Here is a 14,890-nt window from a genome sequence, read left to right on the forward strand (position 1 = left end):
GATTTCCCTGCCTAACCAAGGCTAAGGGGAAACAAAGGATAACTGGCCCTCACACTTAGCAACAAATACACAAAGAAAATATTTGACACTACACCATTGCATGAACAACATCCACTATGTCTGAATAACTGTCTACTGTCCGGGATGATTTCCCTTTCTCAAGATTCAAGGCCAGTTCTGTTAGGGTTCAACCAAAGAAAGAAATGTTTCCAATCGGTTCTTGATATTTCAAAGTCAATGTAAAAGTTTGTTAACCAAACTTCCAATGATTGCAAACCTTTTCTCCTTGGTGAAATATCCACTATCGGCTTCCACCAAATAGCATCAGTGGTAATCCCGGCCCCAATGCTTTGTCAACTGGAAGACTTGCCACATTCAAAAAGAAATGAAATATCCTCAACTGCCAGTAATGTACAGTTCGTGGTTACAGTTTTAGAATTCACAATGATATATTTGTCAGGATGACTTCTTAGTGCTGCTGCTTCCACTTCAACAACTTCACTTCTACTTGATACAGTCACCTTTGTCACACAGCACTCTACTTTGTCTAGAATACTACAATGTTGCAGCTACTGACACTTAGATATACCACCTCATCTTCAGTACTTTGGGCTACTACGACAGCTTCATGGTTGTATTTCTAGATAGGCTTCAACAAGACATTCTTTAAAGTACTTCAACAACTTCAAGTAGGCAGGGCACTCTTCCTCTGAATAACTCTCTTCAAAAAGGTTCAGCCTCTTTGCCTCTCCTGTCTATCAGCCACAAGAGCAACCTGGGTTTGGCTTTAAGACTCACTTTTTTCTGTCTTGTACAGTCTCTGGCACTGCAGGTTGTGTCAACTTCAAAATAGTATTTACAAGCAGCCAGTTTCCCTTCCCCAACCTTACTTACACCTTTCTGCCAGTGATCATCACAAGTCGTTACCCAGAAGCCGTGGTGCCACTCTTCTAGCTTCAGGTAATGTTTGCACACTCATATCTTAGGCCAATTAACTTCACAGTACAGTTAGATTGCTTTTGCACTTTGAGAAAGGTTGGTTTCACTGTTAAAATGGGGAGGCTCTTGCCTTGGGCAATGCCTGTTCTCTTCTTCAATAGTATTTGCACTTTAACTTCTTAAAAATGAAAGGTATGCTGTGTTAAAGTAAAGAATACAGTACAAAGCTTCTTTAGAAATCAAAATTAGGCACACACGACCACTTCTTAACGTTGTGTTGCGTTTTTATAGTTGGGCTTTCTTTGAGACAGTTATCACGTGGCGGTGAGTACGTGAGATTTGTGTCCTCCTTTGTCTCCTGTAGTTTGCATGACGAAATCCATAAATAAGTTTGTCTTTACGCTTGAGGAGGCATGGTTGTTTGCGCGGTGCGTCCCTCAACACGCCCACGTTATTCCTCGTTCTTTCTCATTTTGCACAGAATGAAGAATATGCATGTTCTGCCCCCTATGTATTACTTTGCGCTGGCCATTCCTACACTTTGCAGAGTACAAACTAGGTAAGGACCAATGCAAAGTAGTTGCAGACCTGCGTAAAATCTGATCCATGAATTAGCAACTTTGGCTTTGCGCAGCGCAAAGTGTACTTATTCCTTTTGCACCGCGCAAAACGTTCTGTGAATCAGGTTGTAAGAAAATCAAAGTTATGTAGACTCTCTCCAAAATTCGAACTTGAGTAAATAAACTTTGCCAAGTAAGCTCACAGCTGCTAGACTCCCAACAAGCCCAAGTCAACTTCAGCACCTTCTTTTTCTGAATACTTTGCTTCTTTCACAGTCTTTCTACATATGTTCAACTGACATAAGAGAACCGACAAGTGCAGTTTTCTAAATAATTTCAATTTAATTGGACCATTAACCACATTTTCGCTGGTTGCATTATGGTTGCTTTGTTTTGATCATGGGTGGTTTCTTTTGACATTCATTTTTTAATCACATTTCGTTATTATATGCTGTAATCTTTGGTATTTGGATCGTTGGTTTCTGCTTCTAGCAAACCCCATACCCTCTTAACAGATTTAGCTCAAAGAAAAACTGAGCTAATTATGAACGGATGAACCAGTGATTGCTTTAAGGCAGTGGTCTTCAAACTTTTTTGGCCTGGCCCCCCCCTGAGCAAAGTTTGGGCAGGCCGGGCCCCCCCCAAAATTACCAGTGGACAGTATGCAGAAATCGCTATGAACTTTTGCGTGCCGTCACTGCAACCTACTCCCAGTACAGACCCTGGGCTCTCCCCACCCTACTCCCACCACTATCCTAGGGCTGCCCATCCTGGTCCCACCACAGTCCCATAACACAAGCATACACACATCCATACACATTTAAATAAAAAATAAATCGCCATAAACGTGCATTCTGCAGGGGCCTGCGCGTGGTTGCTAAAATGCCCCGCTCCAGGTTGCTCTGCCCGTATGTGCGAGGAGGCACAGGAGCACCCCCTCGCACATACATACATACATGCAGTGCCCCAGCCAACATTTCCAATGAGCTATGCAAGGCTGGCAAAGCAAAACACCCCCAGCGTTGCATGGCTCAGTGATCATTAAAGTTTAAGGGCACGTTGATTCTTCAATGTCTTCAAACACTGTTCATTTTACCTAACTTTAACTTAGGTCATAAACTTTGGATGAAAAGTATCGGTAGACAGGTTTCCTGATGGAGCCAAATGAATGGTACCTTACCCTAGTTATTTATAGGGTTACAGATTGCAGTTGCTTTGTCATTGTGAAAGTATTTTAGAAAGTCTCCTGTGTGCCAGGGATTTATGGACACGAATGATTTCCAATTTCTACATGAACATTTTAGCTAACCAGATTAAAATATGGTGAGGGTCTGTTAAATTAAGGCAATAAGCATCTACGAATAAAATAGTAGCATTTACAAATGTGTGCAACAAATGAATCTGTGTTCTATGGTTTGGTCTGTCCCACTGGCATTAATAGACCCACAGTTTGACAACTCCCAAAGTAGTGGATGCGTTCGTGAATATGGGATAGTGGGATTATCCACACACTGCTGTGTTTCACAAATTAAATTATATGGGCCTTATTTAGAAAGAATTCCGTTTATGGTTCCAATGTGTGTGCCCCCAAATTGTACTTGCAGCCACCTGTAAATTATGAATTCACAAAGACTCACCCATGCAGCACACACATTTGCCACTAGCCAGCTTTCTACACACAAATGGGTCATTTCACACAAAACAGAAAAACCTGGCACAAGATCCCGGGAGTGAAACAATAAAAGTGAACCTTTTTCACTGTGCACAGTGTTACCTTTGTGGGACAGTGTACTACTTTCAGGGGCATTCTTAAAAAAGATAAACCTGTTCACTCAGATGTGCTGCTATTCCAAAAATAACTTAAGCCACATTGGACCAGCAGAACATGGCTGCATGTTCGTTATATATGTGAAACGCGATGCTCCCTTTCAGTGGTCACGTGTGTCCCTACTTTATGTACTCTCGCCATTGACACTCTTCCAGATGAAAGGTTAGTGCGTATAAGAGTACACCACGTTTGCTCATTTAGTCACAGGTGCTTCTGTTTTCTTACCATGTCCCGTTTTCACATTTCAGAAAAACAAGGCCACAAATGCATTTCCACCAATACAAAATGCTTAGTGAATTGGTCCCTATGAATTTAAACTTAGTATTTTTTTTTTTTTTTTTTTTTGGGGGGCGCTGTTGCGCACAGAGGAAGATGGCCGCTTCTGTGTGAGCTCCGGAGTGAACCAGGGCCGAGCTCCAAATATATCCGCACAACGGGTCCGGTTACACCCGGGCGACGCACGGAGGGTGCGGTGGTGACTGGGCTACCCGGAGGTGAAATTCTGGGCCGAACGCCTGCTGCTATCCTGACTTATCGCGGCTCTGGAGAGCGCCCGCGCCTGGGGCCTTTACGCGGCCGCCTTGAAGAGGGGAGGAGCCCGGGAGAAAGCGAGCGCAATCCGCGGCCTGCTCGCGGAGGAACCTTCATTACTGGCCTCTCCCCACCGCGCTGCTTAACCCGGCTGGATACTGTGGCCCTCATCTCGGCCCCTCGGCATCGCCCCACCATCCATCGACTGCTACGGCGGAACACGGGAACCTTGCCTACCTGGCGGGAGCCGACGGCTACACTTCCTAACTGCTAATCGGGCCCCCGACGGCCCTCGCTCCAGAGGCTTGAGGTCTCCTCTACGGCACGGTCTCTTGACCCCCCCCCCTCCCGTGGCTTGACAACGCACGACCTGAACATTGGGGGCCCAGAGTTGGTCCGCTGGGGGTTGCCGAGGAGGGACCCTGCGCACCGGAGGCATCGGGGACGCCTGTCGGCGGGTGTGCTGAGGGTCGTGGTGGCCTGGGGCGATCAGTCCATACAAATAACAGCGGATAATGCCCAAGAGCCTGGGATCCAAGAAGACTAGGGGGGCCATCGACAAGTACACCACAAATATCCAGAAGGAAACCACCTCGCAGATGGAGCCCCCGGCGCCCACCCCAGATCAACAAACGACACCGCAAGCTCAGATGGACCCCCAAGCGGTGTTCCTCGCTATGCAGCAGGGGTTCGGCGCCCTGAACGACAAACTCGACGGGATCACTGCAAATGTGGCATCCATTAAGGCTAAACTGGATAAAACTACGACGCGCATAGCCGAAGCGGAAACCAGAATATCAGGCGCGGAGGAGGCGCTCGAAAACCTGAAAAGCACGGTGTCCACAATGGCGATTGAACTGGGAACTGTTAAATCTAAATGCGAGGACTTGGAGGCGAGATCAAGACGCAACAACATCCGTATTGTAGGGGTGCCTGAAGATGTGACGAAGGGCTCTATGGAGAAAGGAGTTGAGGCCCTCCTCCGCGACCTGCTGGGCGACCCAGGGTGGTCCCCCATGTTCCTAATAGAGCGTGCACACAGATCTATGGCTCCAAAGCCGAAACCCGGTGCGTACCCGAGACCAATAATCGCACGTGTGCTTAACTACAGGGACAGGGACTTGATATTACGTACGGCAAGAGAGAAGCAGGAGCTGAGATGGAAGGCTAGCGTGATACGGATCTTCCCTGACTTTACACTGGCGGTACAACAAGAAAGGAAACAATTCACGGGTGTCAAGAAACTGCTAAGGGAACGACAGGTCCAATATGCAATGCTCTACCCGGCGAGACTGAAGATCCTGTACAAGAACAAAGTCCATTTCTTCACCTTCCCTGAGGAGGCCGCCAACTTTGTGGAGACGCACATCCCTACGGTCGTGGGGAGCGCCGAGGACGCTAATCAAGAATGACTTCCCTGGGGAGGGCCCGGAGAGGTACGGCAATGCATGCCCGCTCCACTTACTTCAACAGTTCTCCCCGGAGGGGGACACTCATTAGGGTGGGAAATCAGTGTCTACGGTTTGTGCTACGTGGGGACTGTCCTTGCCGCCATTAATATGTGTGAGAGTAATGCCGGACCCGATTAAGTGTTTTGTTTTTTTCTAAGTCTGAAAGAGCATCGGCCCTGGGGATCTCCGCAGGCCCCCCAATTGCAGGTGCATATGCTAAAAGTTAGTGGGGGGGAGGGGGTTTCTTTAAGCACAGTAGAAGTTCGGGGTGCTGTGAGGGTGGGGGGAGGTGGGATCGGGACGGAAGTGGGGATGTGTTATTGTTATGGGGAGAAAGTTAAAAGCACGAGGTTACAACATACTTGCACGAATGGGAACTATATGAGACACTCTTCTACAGATTCACAATGCATTCACACTGAACGGGATGGCGGGTAGGAGCTCTGAGAATATCAGAATCATGAGTTGGAATGTTCGGGGCCTGGGTTCCAAGGTTAAGAAAAGGAAAATCATGGCCTACATTAACAGACATGCCCCACAAATCCTATTCTTACAGGAGACACACATTGGCCCGCAACACGGGGAACAACTGGCGCCGAAGTGGGGAACCCATCAATACTTCACAACCTACTCGAATAGGGCCAGGGGAGTAGCAATACTGTTACACAGAACCCTCCGATTTACGTGCAAGGAGGTGAGGTGTGATCCAGGGGGCAGGTATGTCTTGGTACATGGCAATTTGCAAGATAGAGAGGTGGTCCTCCTCAATATCTACGGTCCCAACCTGGATGACCCGGTGTTTTACACCGAACTCTTCGGGTTGCTGGCCCACTATCCAACTGCTCACCTGATTTGCGGGGGGGACTTCAATACCATTTTGAATGTGGACATGGATCGCACCTCAACACAGGTGAGAACTTTGACTAAGGCCGCCCAAGCGATAATGGCTCATATGGCAGACCTGGGGCTAAAAGATGCATGGAGGACATTACACCCATCCGAGAGGGGATACACCTATTACTCCACGGTGCACGACATGCATTCCAGGATAGACATGTGGCTACTAGACAACGTAGTGTTGGCCTGGGTACTCGCAGCACAGATACTGCCCAGGACGTTCTCTGACCACTCACCGATAGTGCTGGACCTCCGAATACCGGGCGAAGCAGTGAATAGACCCCCTTGGAGGTTTAAACCTGCAGCGCTGCGTGACCTGGTCTATAGGAACACGCTGGAACAGCACATACTGGAGTATTTTGCATTTAATGATAATTCTGTGTCTCGCCAGGCGACTTTGTGGCAAGCATTCAAGGTGTGTATTAGAGGCGCCTCTATATCGAGTGAGAGTGGCATCCTCAAAGATATAAGGAATAGGATGCAGCGCCTCGAAACACAAATAGCTGCTACACAGTCACAATATGAGCTTCAACCGACGCCTCAGTTAGCCTTAGACCTAAAAAACGCACTGGACGAATTCAATGAGGCGGCGGATCAAGAGATCCGCTACTTTGACAGACCGGCGGCCGCTCGCCGCTATGGTGAGAGCGAGCGACCGGGGAGGCTGTTGGCCAGAGCGGTAAGGGGGGAGAGGGGTCCGACCGACATTCCATGTATAACAACGGCGGAGGGCACGGTTACTACAGATCAGGGCAGTATACGCTCCACGTTTCATAAATTCTACGAGGAGCTATACTCACCCCAGTCAGACGCCACTGAAGGTGAGATCGAGCAGTATCTATCCCGTATCCCGACGACCCTGCTGGCTGCAAACACGAGAGAAGTGTTGGAAAGCCCGATAACTGAGGCGGAAGTGATAAGGGCCATCGAAGCTCTCCCGAACGGGAAGGCCCCGGGTACAGATGGCCTAAGCGCAGAATTTTATAAAGCATTTAAGCTCCTACTGGCACCCAGGTTACTGGCTATGTGGACCGAGGCCCTGGAGGGAGGGGAGCTCCCAGCGTCCACGAGGGAAGCGGTGATAACACTGTTGCTTAAGACTGGTAAACCCCCAGAGGACTGCGGGTCTTATAGACCTCTATCACTAATTAACACAGATGCCAAATTGTTAGCAAAGATACTGGCCACAAGACTGACACCGTGGATGCCATTCATGGTCCACGAAGATCAGGCCGGATTCATCCCCGGCAGGTCAGCAGCTACTAATATTAGGAAATGCCATGAGGTCCTAACCACGACCCCCCCGGATCAGCAGGCGATAGCAGTGTCGCTGGATATGCGCAAAGCATTCGACACGGTGTCCTGGCCATTCCTGTTTGGGGTATTGCGAAATTACGGATTTGGCCCGAACTTCCTGAGATGGGTAAAGTTACTGTACATGTCCCCACAGGCCAGGATTAGAATTAACGGCACCCTAACAGAGCAGATTGAGCTCCGGGGGGGCACGAGACAAGGTTGCCCGCTCTCGCCATTGCTGTTTGCTCTGATAATTGAACCATTAGCAGACGAACTGAGGGCTCTCGCCGGCATCTGTGGGCTAAAAATAGGGGCAACAATGCACATTATAAACCTGTACGCAGACGACATTCTGCTATATTTGAGAGATCCAGACAGAACACTGGGGAGGGTCCTGGCGGTGGTGGAGAGGTTTGGTGGACTCTCGGGACTCAGACTTAACATTAATAAATCAGAAGTGTTCCCTATCACAGGGGCCACAGAGAAGCCACGGGGCCTGCATGGGCTACAGTGGTGCCCGACGCATGTTCTATATCTGGGAGCATGGATTGCTCGGACTGCTCAGCTATCCCGAGCATTGAACTACAACCTGCTTGTGGACTCGTTGTGCCTGAAACTAAAGCGCTGGGGGGCCCTCCCGGTATCCATGATGGGTAAGATCGCACTGGTGAAAATGATAATCCTTCCTAAGCTATTTTACCTATTTAGCACGGTGCCGGTGTGGCCGGGGCGTGTTTTATTCACTAAAATTGCGGGCGCGTGCTCCTCATTTGTATGGGATGGCCATCCGAGAGTGGGCTGGGGGACACTTACAAACGACTACATGTACGGTGGCTTGATGGCCCCAGACTTTGAACTCTACTACCTGAGCGCGCAGGCACAACATGCGAACCAATGGGCGACGACATTTATCAACCCAGCGGGCCCAGTACCTAACCAACTGGAAAAAGAGGCCACACTAGCACTCCACCAAATTACACGGTCAGGTGTTAAGCATTATAACTCCCTGAGACCTTCTAAAGTGGTGATCACTGCGTGGTCCAGGATTGTTGAAATGTACAATACTGAAAGGATATACCACCCTAGTATGCCGCTCTGGGGTATGCCGCAGACTCCTTTTACGTCAGAGGGAGAGACGGCCCGCCACTGGTCTGCTAAGGGCATAACACAATGGGGGCAGATATTTGTGGACGGGCAGTTCATTCGATGGGAGGATATCAGGGAGGAGGTGGGTAACACACCTACGGCTAGGCGACAATACTCTGGTCTGCGGGCAGCTACACAAAATATATGGCCAACCTTCCCTGATGAACCCCCAGTCAACATGGGACTGGGATACATGTTTATGGGGGGACGCCAAAAAATAACAGCTTCCACACTGTACAAGACCATACTCCACACACGCCCACAAGAGCAACGTCCGGCAAGGGCAAAATGGGAACAGGACCTTGGAGAAGAGGTGGGGGAAGAGGAGTGGTCTCAATACTGTGCACTCGTGAAACAGATATCCTGCAATTCCAAATACAGGCTAATCCACTATAAAATTCTTCAGAGAACACATTACACCCCAGAGAAACTCAAACGCATATACCCAACCATGACAGGGGAATGCCCGAGATGCCATGCGGACAATGCTGGCATTTATCACATGCTTTGGGGGTGCAGTGCACTGAGGGGATACTGGGAAGCTGTATGTCAGACGATAGACGAGATGGCAGACCACCCACTAGAGTGGACCCCACGATTATGCCTGTTGGGGTCAATTGAGAAAATAAGCCCGAGTTGGCGAAAGCTTCTGAATGTAAGTCTGCTCCTCGCCAAAAGGGCGATCCTCCTCAGATGGAAGAGTGCGCACTCCCCTACTAAGGCGGACTGGGAAAGGGACATGGCATGGGCGAACGACATGGAGGAACTGTATATTGATACTGTGCTCCCAGCCTCGCGCCCGAAAAACATTTGGGGCAGGTACAAACAGTATCTCGCCGAGAAAAGCGGACTTGAACAACTTGATGCTGTAATGTGATTCATATTGTAAAATGTAATGTCTATAATTATGATGTCTCTGTAACCAAGTGAAAGTAGTGACCAAGTGCAACAAAAATAAAGGTTTTAAAAAAAAAAAAAACTTAGTATTTTTTTTGTATGAGCTCACTGGGTTTCCTGACATGTTGGAATGTGCGAAATATCACGCATTTAGAACCCCAATAGGTACATGCAACAAACAACGTTATTTATTCAGCCACACACTGCAGAAGTAATTGGTGTGCAGTGCATCCAAATGGCATTCGTGGAAGGAATAATCACAAGTGTAAACACTTTAAATAGGGTAGGCAAAGGGCAGGGACACCATCGATCTATCATTAAAAACAGTCAGAGATACCAATAAAGAAAGCGTCAAAGCATACAAAGGTGTATGCAGCAAAATATGAGATATTAGTCTTCTCAGAGTTTAGCATGTTCAACAGTGGCCAACAAGCTAGCCTAGACGCAGTAGGGAAATATGATTTCTCTAAGACTGGTAGTACACGGGTAGACATAATGCAGGTCTTTACTGACAAACGTATTTCTCCATTAAATATTTCAAAATTCAATATTTGCATTTATATCATTCAAAATGTGTATTCTTTGACTGCTTTGCATTGTATTTATGTTTTTCATGTTTGTATTTTGCAGGGCTGGAAGGTGGCAGGTCATTTTTTAATGCGGTGAAAGAAGGCGACACTGTGATCTTTGCCAGCGATGATGAACAGGATCGCATCCTTTGGGTCCAGGCAATGTATCGAGCCACTGGCCAGTCCCATAAACCGGTCCCTCCCACCCAAGTTCAAAAACTCAATGCCAAAGGAGGAAATGTCCCCCAGCTAGATGCCCCAATCTCCCAATTTTGTAAGTAAATTAGTACGTTTAAGCACTGGGATCCTACTTCGCCAATTAACAGACTGATTCCAAGCACAGGCTCCATATTAAAAACATGTATTACTATTAGCATTTCAAACACATTTAATCCAAATGGCTAAAATGTTTTTGAATTGTAAGGAAGTGCTACATTAAAAAAAAAATAGAAAAAAACAGGCTGAAAATAATATCATAAAGGGAGAAATAATCATGCGACCTTTGAATCCTCTAATTTAATTGAACCCCCATTTCTTGCATTTTAGATGTATTTACAAATGATGGCCAATACAGAATATTTGTGAGTTCTCTAATGCAATAATGTCATGATTCATAGTGTCTTGACATACACCGAAATAGTATCAGTGGCTGTCACTTCCATAATTTCAAAATAGGAAAAAAGAGATTTGAGCTTGTGACACTGTAAGAAAAAGACTATTCAAAATCCACAACACATATGTTGACATAAGGTGTAATACCTGTACAAGATATACATCAAGTTGACTCCCTTTCCCGTTCTATTGCAAATTTTCCCACGTATTAGATCTAAATTCCATGAATTAAGGGACTCCACACAAGTTTGCTGTATATTTACAATTGTGTACTCATGGTAGCATTGCAAACAGAAATGATATGAGGTAATGATATCAGGATTTAAATTAGTGCTGCACAGTCATAATTTGTTTTATCATTTGAACTGTTGCTTGCTAGAGTCTGCATGTTTGCCAGTGTACCACACATATATAGAGAACATGTAAAAGATAACTAATCTGTCCCAAAAATTCCAAAGATCCAAATTTATATTTTCAGATTATTAATATAATAGTGCTCCGGATTGTAATAATTTGCATCTTACCCTTAATTTTTATTTTTTCCTGGCATACACATGTGTTTGGAAAAATCATACTTGGGATCTAGCAATGACACATCCCTGTAGCTATCTCAAATGTAGAGCTTTTCAGTCAAGAATATGTTATGGTTAATGTGGATGTGCTCTCTTATGGTGTATCAGATATAGGTTCACTAGAGTTGGTCACATCACTGGGAATCCTCATCTGTTCTGTTTGTCAGTGTGCCTTAATGTGTTGGCCATTGGTAGCATATTATGGCATCACAATCCCTACAAACCCTCTTGTGTAGGGCAGTATTATCAAACATATTTATACTTTTGAATGAATACATTTATTTGGAAAAACATCAATAAAACGTTACACACAATAAACATACACAATTACAACTTATACACACTTGATAATGTAATTGTATTACTTTTTATTGATATTTTTTATATTTCTGTTACATTATGGTTTCATTTAGGGATACCTCTCTCACGCACAATATTTATTTACTCCATTGTGAATATGTATGTTCCAGTTACTCACATGTTTTGTTACTCAGTATATATCCCTCTAAATTGCATGCATACATATTAGTCAAAACACATGAATCAAAATACTACAGCATCTTCATGACTTCAGGGTGATCGTTTATATGGATGATGTAATTTCTGTGAATTATGCTTTAGCTGACTTGATACCCATGTAAATAAATCAGTGGTCAATAATGCCAGAGTGGCTATAAAAAGAATCAAACTGGTACACCAACCACTCATAGAATGTTGTATTGACAGCAATCAAAGGTATGTGGGCTCAGAGACCACAAAGAAGTCAACTTCTCCTCCCAGAGAAATTCGCTTTTTCTTTCACCAGGACAGAAAGAGTATTATCTCTCCTACATCTGGCAAATGCCAGGTCTGATGTGTATGCCAAAAGAAGGCAGGCCCCCCACTAGCATCTCCGAAAAAAGTACATGACATTCTGGCAGAACAAATTGAGATAGGCTGGCAACAACTCCGCTAAACTCCCTTAAACAAATATTCCAGTTGCTCTGAAATATACAGCAACCAAGAACAGAGATAATCCTGCACACCTGTCCTTTCTACAAACCTCTCCTGTCCCAGGGTCATCCATAACATTTCCATTTCTACTGCACTGGCACTGCAATGAAGATCAGAAAGTTGCTTTATTTTGTTTGTTACATACATTATTTTCCATTTTATAAGAAAAATAACATTTAATATGTGACATAATCTATCAAATTCTAAATGACAGATTCCATTTTAGTTTTATGAGCCCCATCTGGAGTTTCTGGTGACATTTATGTAACACTCATCATCATGATTATAACTCTTTTTTAGCCATAAAAGTTTGCATAAAGTAAAAAAGACATAGGGCCTCATCACGAGTCTGGCGGTAACCCTTAAATGCGGCGGTAGCGCTATTACCGCCGCATTTAAGGGTCTGCCAGATCATGGCTTTGGTGGATTTCCGGAAATCCGCGGCAAAATTGCTGATTTTCAGCACGATTACCACCGGCGGGAAATCCGCCGGCGGTAATAGCGCAAATTTTCCCCATTGGGCCCAATGGGGAATGAGGAATTCCCGAATGGGCCCAATGGGGAATGGGCAATAAGCCTTGCGCCAAACCTGTGATCCAGCGCTAATAGGGACGATACAGTATGAAATGATTTTGGGTCAGAATGGTCCCCTTTCTTAATAATTAGAATTATATGTGCCCTCCTACAGCTTATTGTATTTGCCAGGAGGCCCACATATTATTCAGTATTGTTGTAATTGTAGGTACCCACATATCAATATTAACTTTAAATCAGTCCAGAGGTATTCCATCTAGGCCAGCGCCTTTGTGTGATGCCTGTGCTATGATGATTTACTTCACTTCAGCAGTATTTGTCAAAGATACTTTCACAGGTTCTAATGGTGATATAGAGAGGGAGCACCAGGTTAATTCCCTTGACATATAACCTGAAAAAGTTATCAGCTCAGGTCGACAGGGAAATATGTAATTCCAGTAATAGATGAGTTCCCATGCATTGACCTGTCCTTATATTCTGCCCTTTTGTCTGCCTTTTTCACATTACATACTTCAAGTGCTTTTTAAAAGATTGAGTTTTGCATATTTCCAATTACTTGACAACCAACCAGTACTCTGGAACGCCGTGTTCTTAATACTTCCTGTTGGAGGTGCCTTGAGGATATGACTCGCAATCTGTACAAACTATATTTGTAGTACTAGACATACCAATGAATCCGGCTAAATGTTTGATTCCCTTTACAATCACTGTCAAGATAAAAGACAATTCAAGAACATCATAGCTGCATTGTTTACTAAAGGAGCCAACCCAGCTTACCCATTGCACCAATACGATATGAGAAGAAAGAAATGCTGCTTTTCTAATAACGGCCTCAGTGTTATCTTTCACACCAGCATTTAAGGCATGTACATTGACCGGTAGAAGAACTAGCAGGTCAGATTCCAGGGAGAAGACAAAAACTAGCCACCACACCACATGTAGGTACATGATCTGAGCACAGTGAGGAGGAGAAGATTTAGGTTGGGGCATTTTGATTCCCTGTCTGGCTCAGGGTCTCCTTAACTAACATATCTTTATCTAGAGTACAAGAACTCTTAAACTTAAATTCACCTTTACTCAAGCTTGTTCATAGTTCCCATTTTTCCCGGGAGGATAGGTCAGGGGCAGCATGCTTGCCTTGGAAGGAAGACGACACAGAGCACCACAGGTTCGATCCCGGGTCCGCGCTTAGAAACCTCTGGGTATTAAGCACGTTATTAATAACCTATCATATCATATCTACTGTTAAATTCACATGAGGACTGGGGATGATTGACAGCAGGCCTAATTTACAAAGCGTTTTTGAATGGGACTTTCCCATTAAAAACACTTTTGTAAATCAGCACCAATATCAGACTTAAGTATGTTGGTGACTTTATGAAATCTTTATTTATTATCCTAGAGTTCAGACTTATCCTACAGTTCATACAAATCTGAATATCAATAATGTTACTATTAATATGTTTTGATCTTTCTTCAGTAAAAGCTACTTGAGCTACCCAAGACAGGTTCAGTCATGCTATTCTTAGCCCCACCCTTGCAAAGACTAAGGCCATAGCCCATATGACCTTCAATCTGATAGATTGTATACTCTACTGTTGAAACTGCTTCAACTCAAACTCAAGCTCTGTGCTTTATAAAAACAAAAGCAATTAATAGATAATGATCAGTATTATATAATCAATATCTAAAAATATCGCAAACAAAGAGGCCCACAAATCGTTCAAGTAAACTCCCAATAGCTATTGGTGTTAAGGGGGTAAGACGCATAAAGTGCAATTTCAATGATAATAGTCCAGACCCAGAATTATCGGTGGAAAATGCTGGTCAAGTTCAATGATCACAACTATTGTAGATGTCATATATTAGTACCCGGTGAAGGACAATCAGAATGCAACAAGCATTCTGATTGGCTCTCGCCGGGTCATTACCCGGCCGAGAATCCTTCAATTCTTTGGCGGGATTCCAGCCGCTTTGTCCTCGGCGGGGGTGTTTCAGCCCCTCAGCCAATGAGGAGGCTCGAAGCGGGGCCATCCCCGCTCTGAGCCTCCCCACGACTGAGAAG

The 14,890-nt window shown here is 45.2% G+C and overlaps 1 protein-coding gene across 24 annotated transcripts in view; it reads left to right on the plus strand.

Annotated features, from left to right (window-relative positions):
* The window catches only part of CADPS (calcium dependent secretion activator), a 2,044,505-nt gene that overhangs the window by 1,083,560 nt on the left and 946,055 nt on the right, over nucleotides 1-14,890 (plus strand). For all 24 annotated transcript variants that reach the window (XM_069643727.1, XM_069643719.1, XM_069643721.1 and 21 more), the window contains exon 11: nucleotides 10,176-10,388. In XM_069643727.1, coding sequence (XP_069499828.1) covers nucleotides 10,176-10,388 — 213 coding nt within the window. The remainder of the gene's footprint in view (nucleotides 1-10,175; nucleotides 10,389-14,890) is intronic.

The sequence above is a fragment of the Ambystoma mexicanum genome, chromosome 2p, assembly GCF_040938575.1.
Source record: "Ambystoma mexicanum isolate Mex_15411 chromosome 2p, UKY_AmexF1_1, whole genome shotgun sequence".
NCBI classification, from domain to species: Eukaryota; Metazoa; Chordata; class Amphibia; order Caudata; family Ambystomatidae; genus Ambystoma; species Ambystoma mexicanum.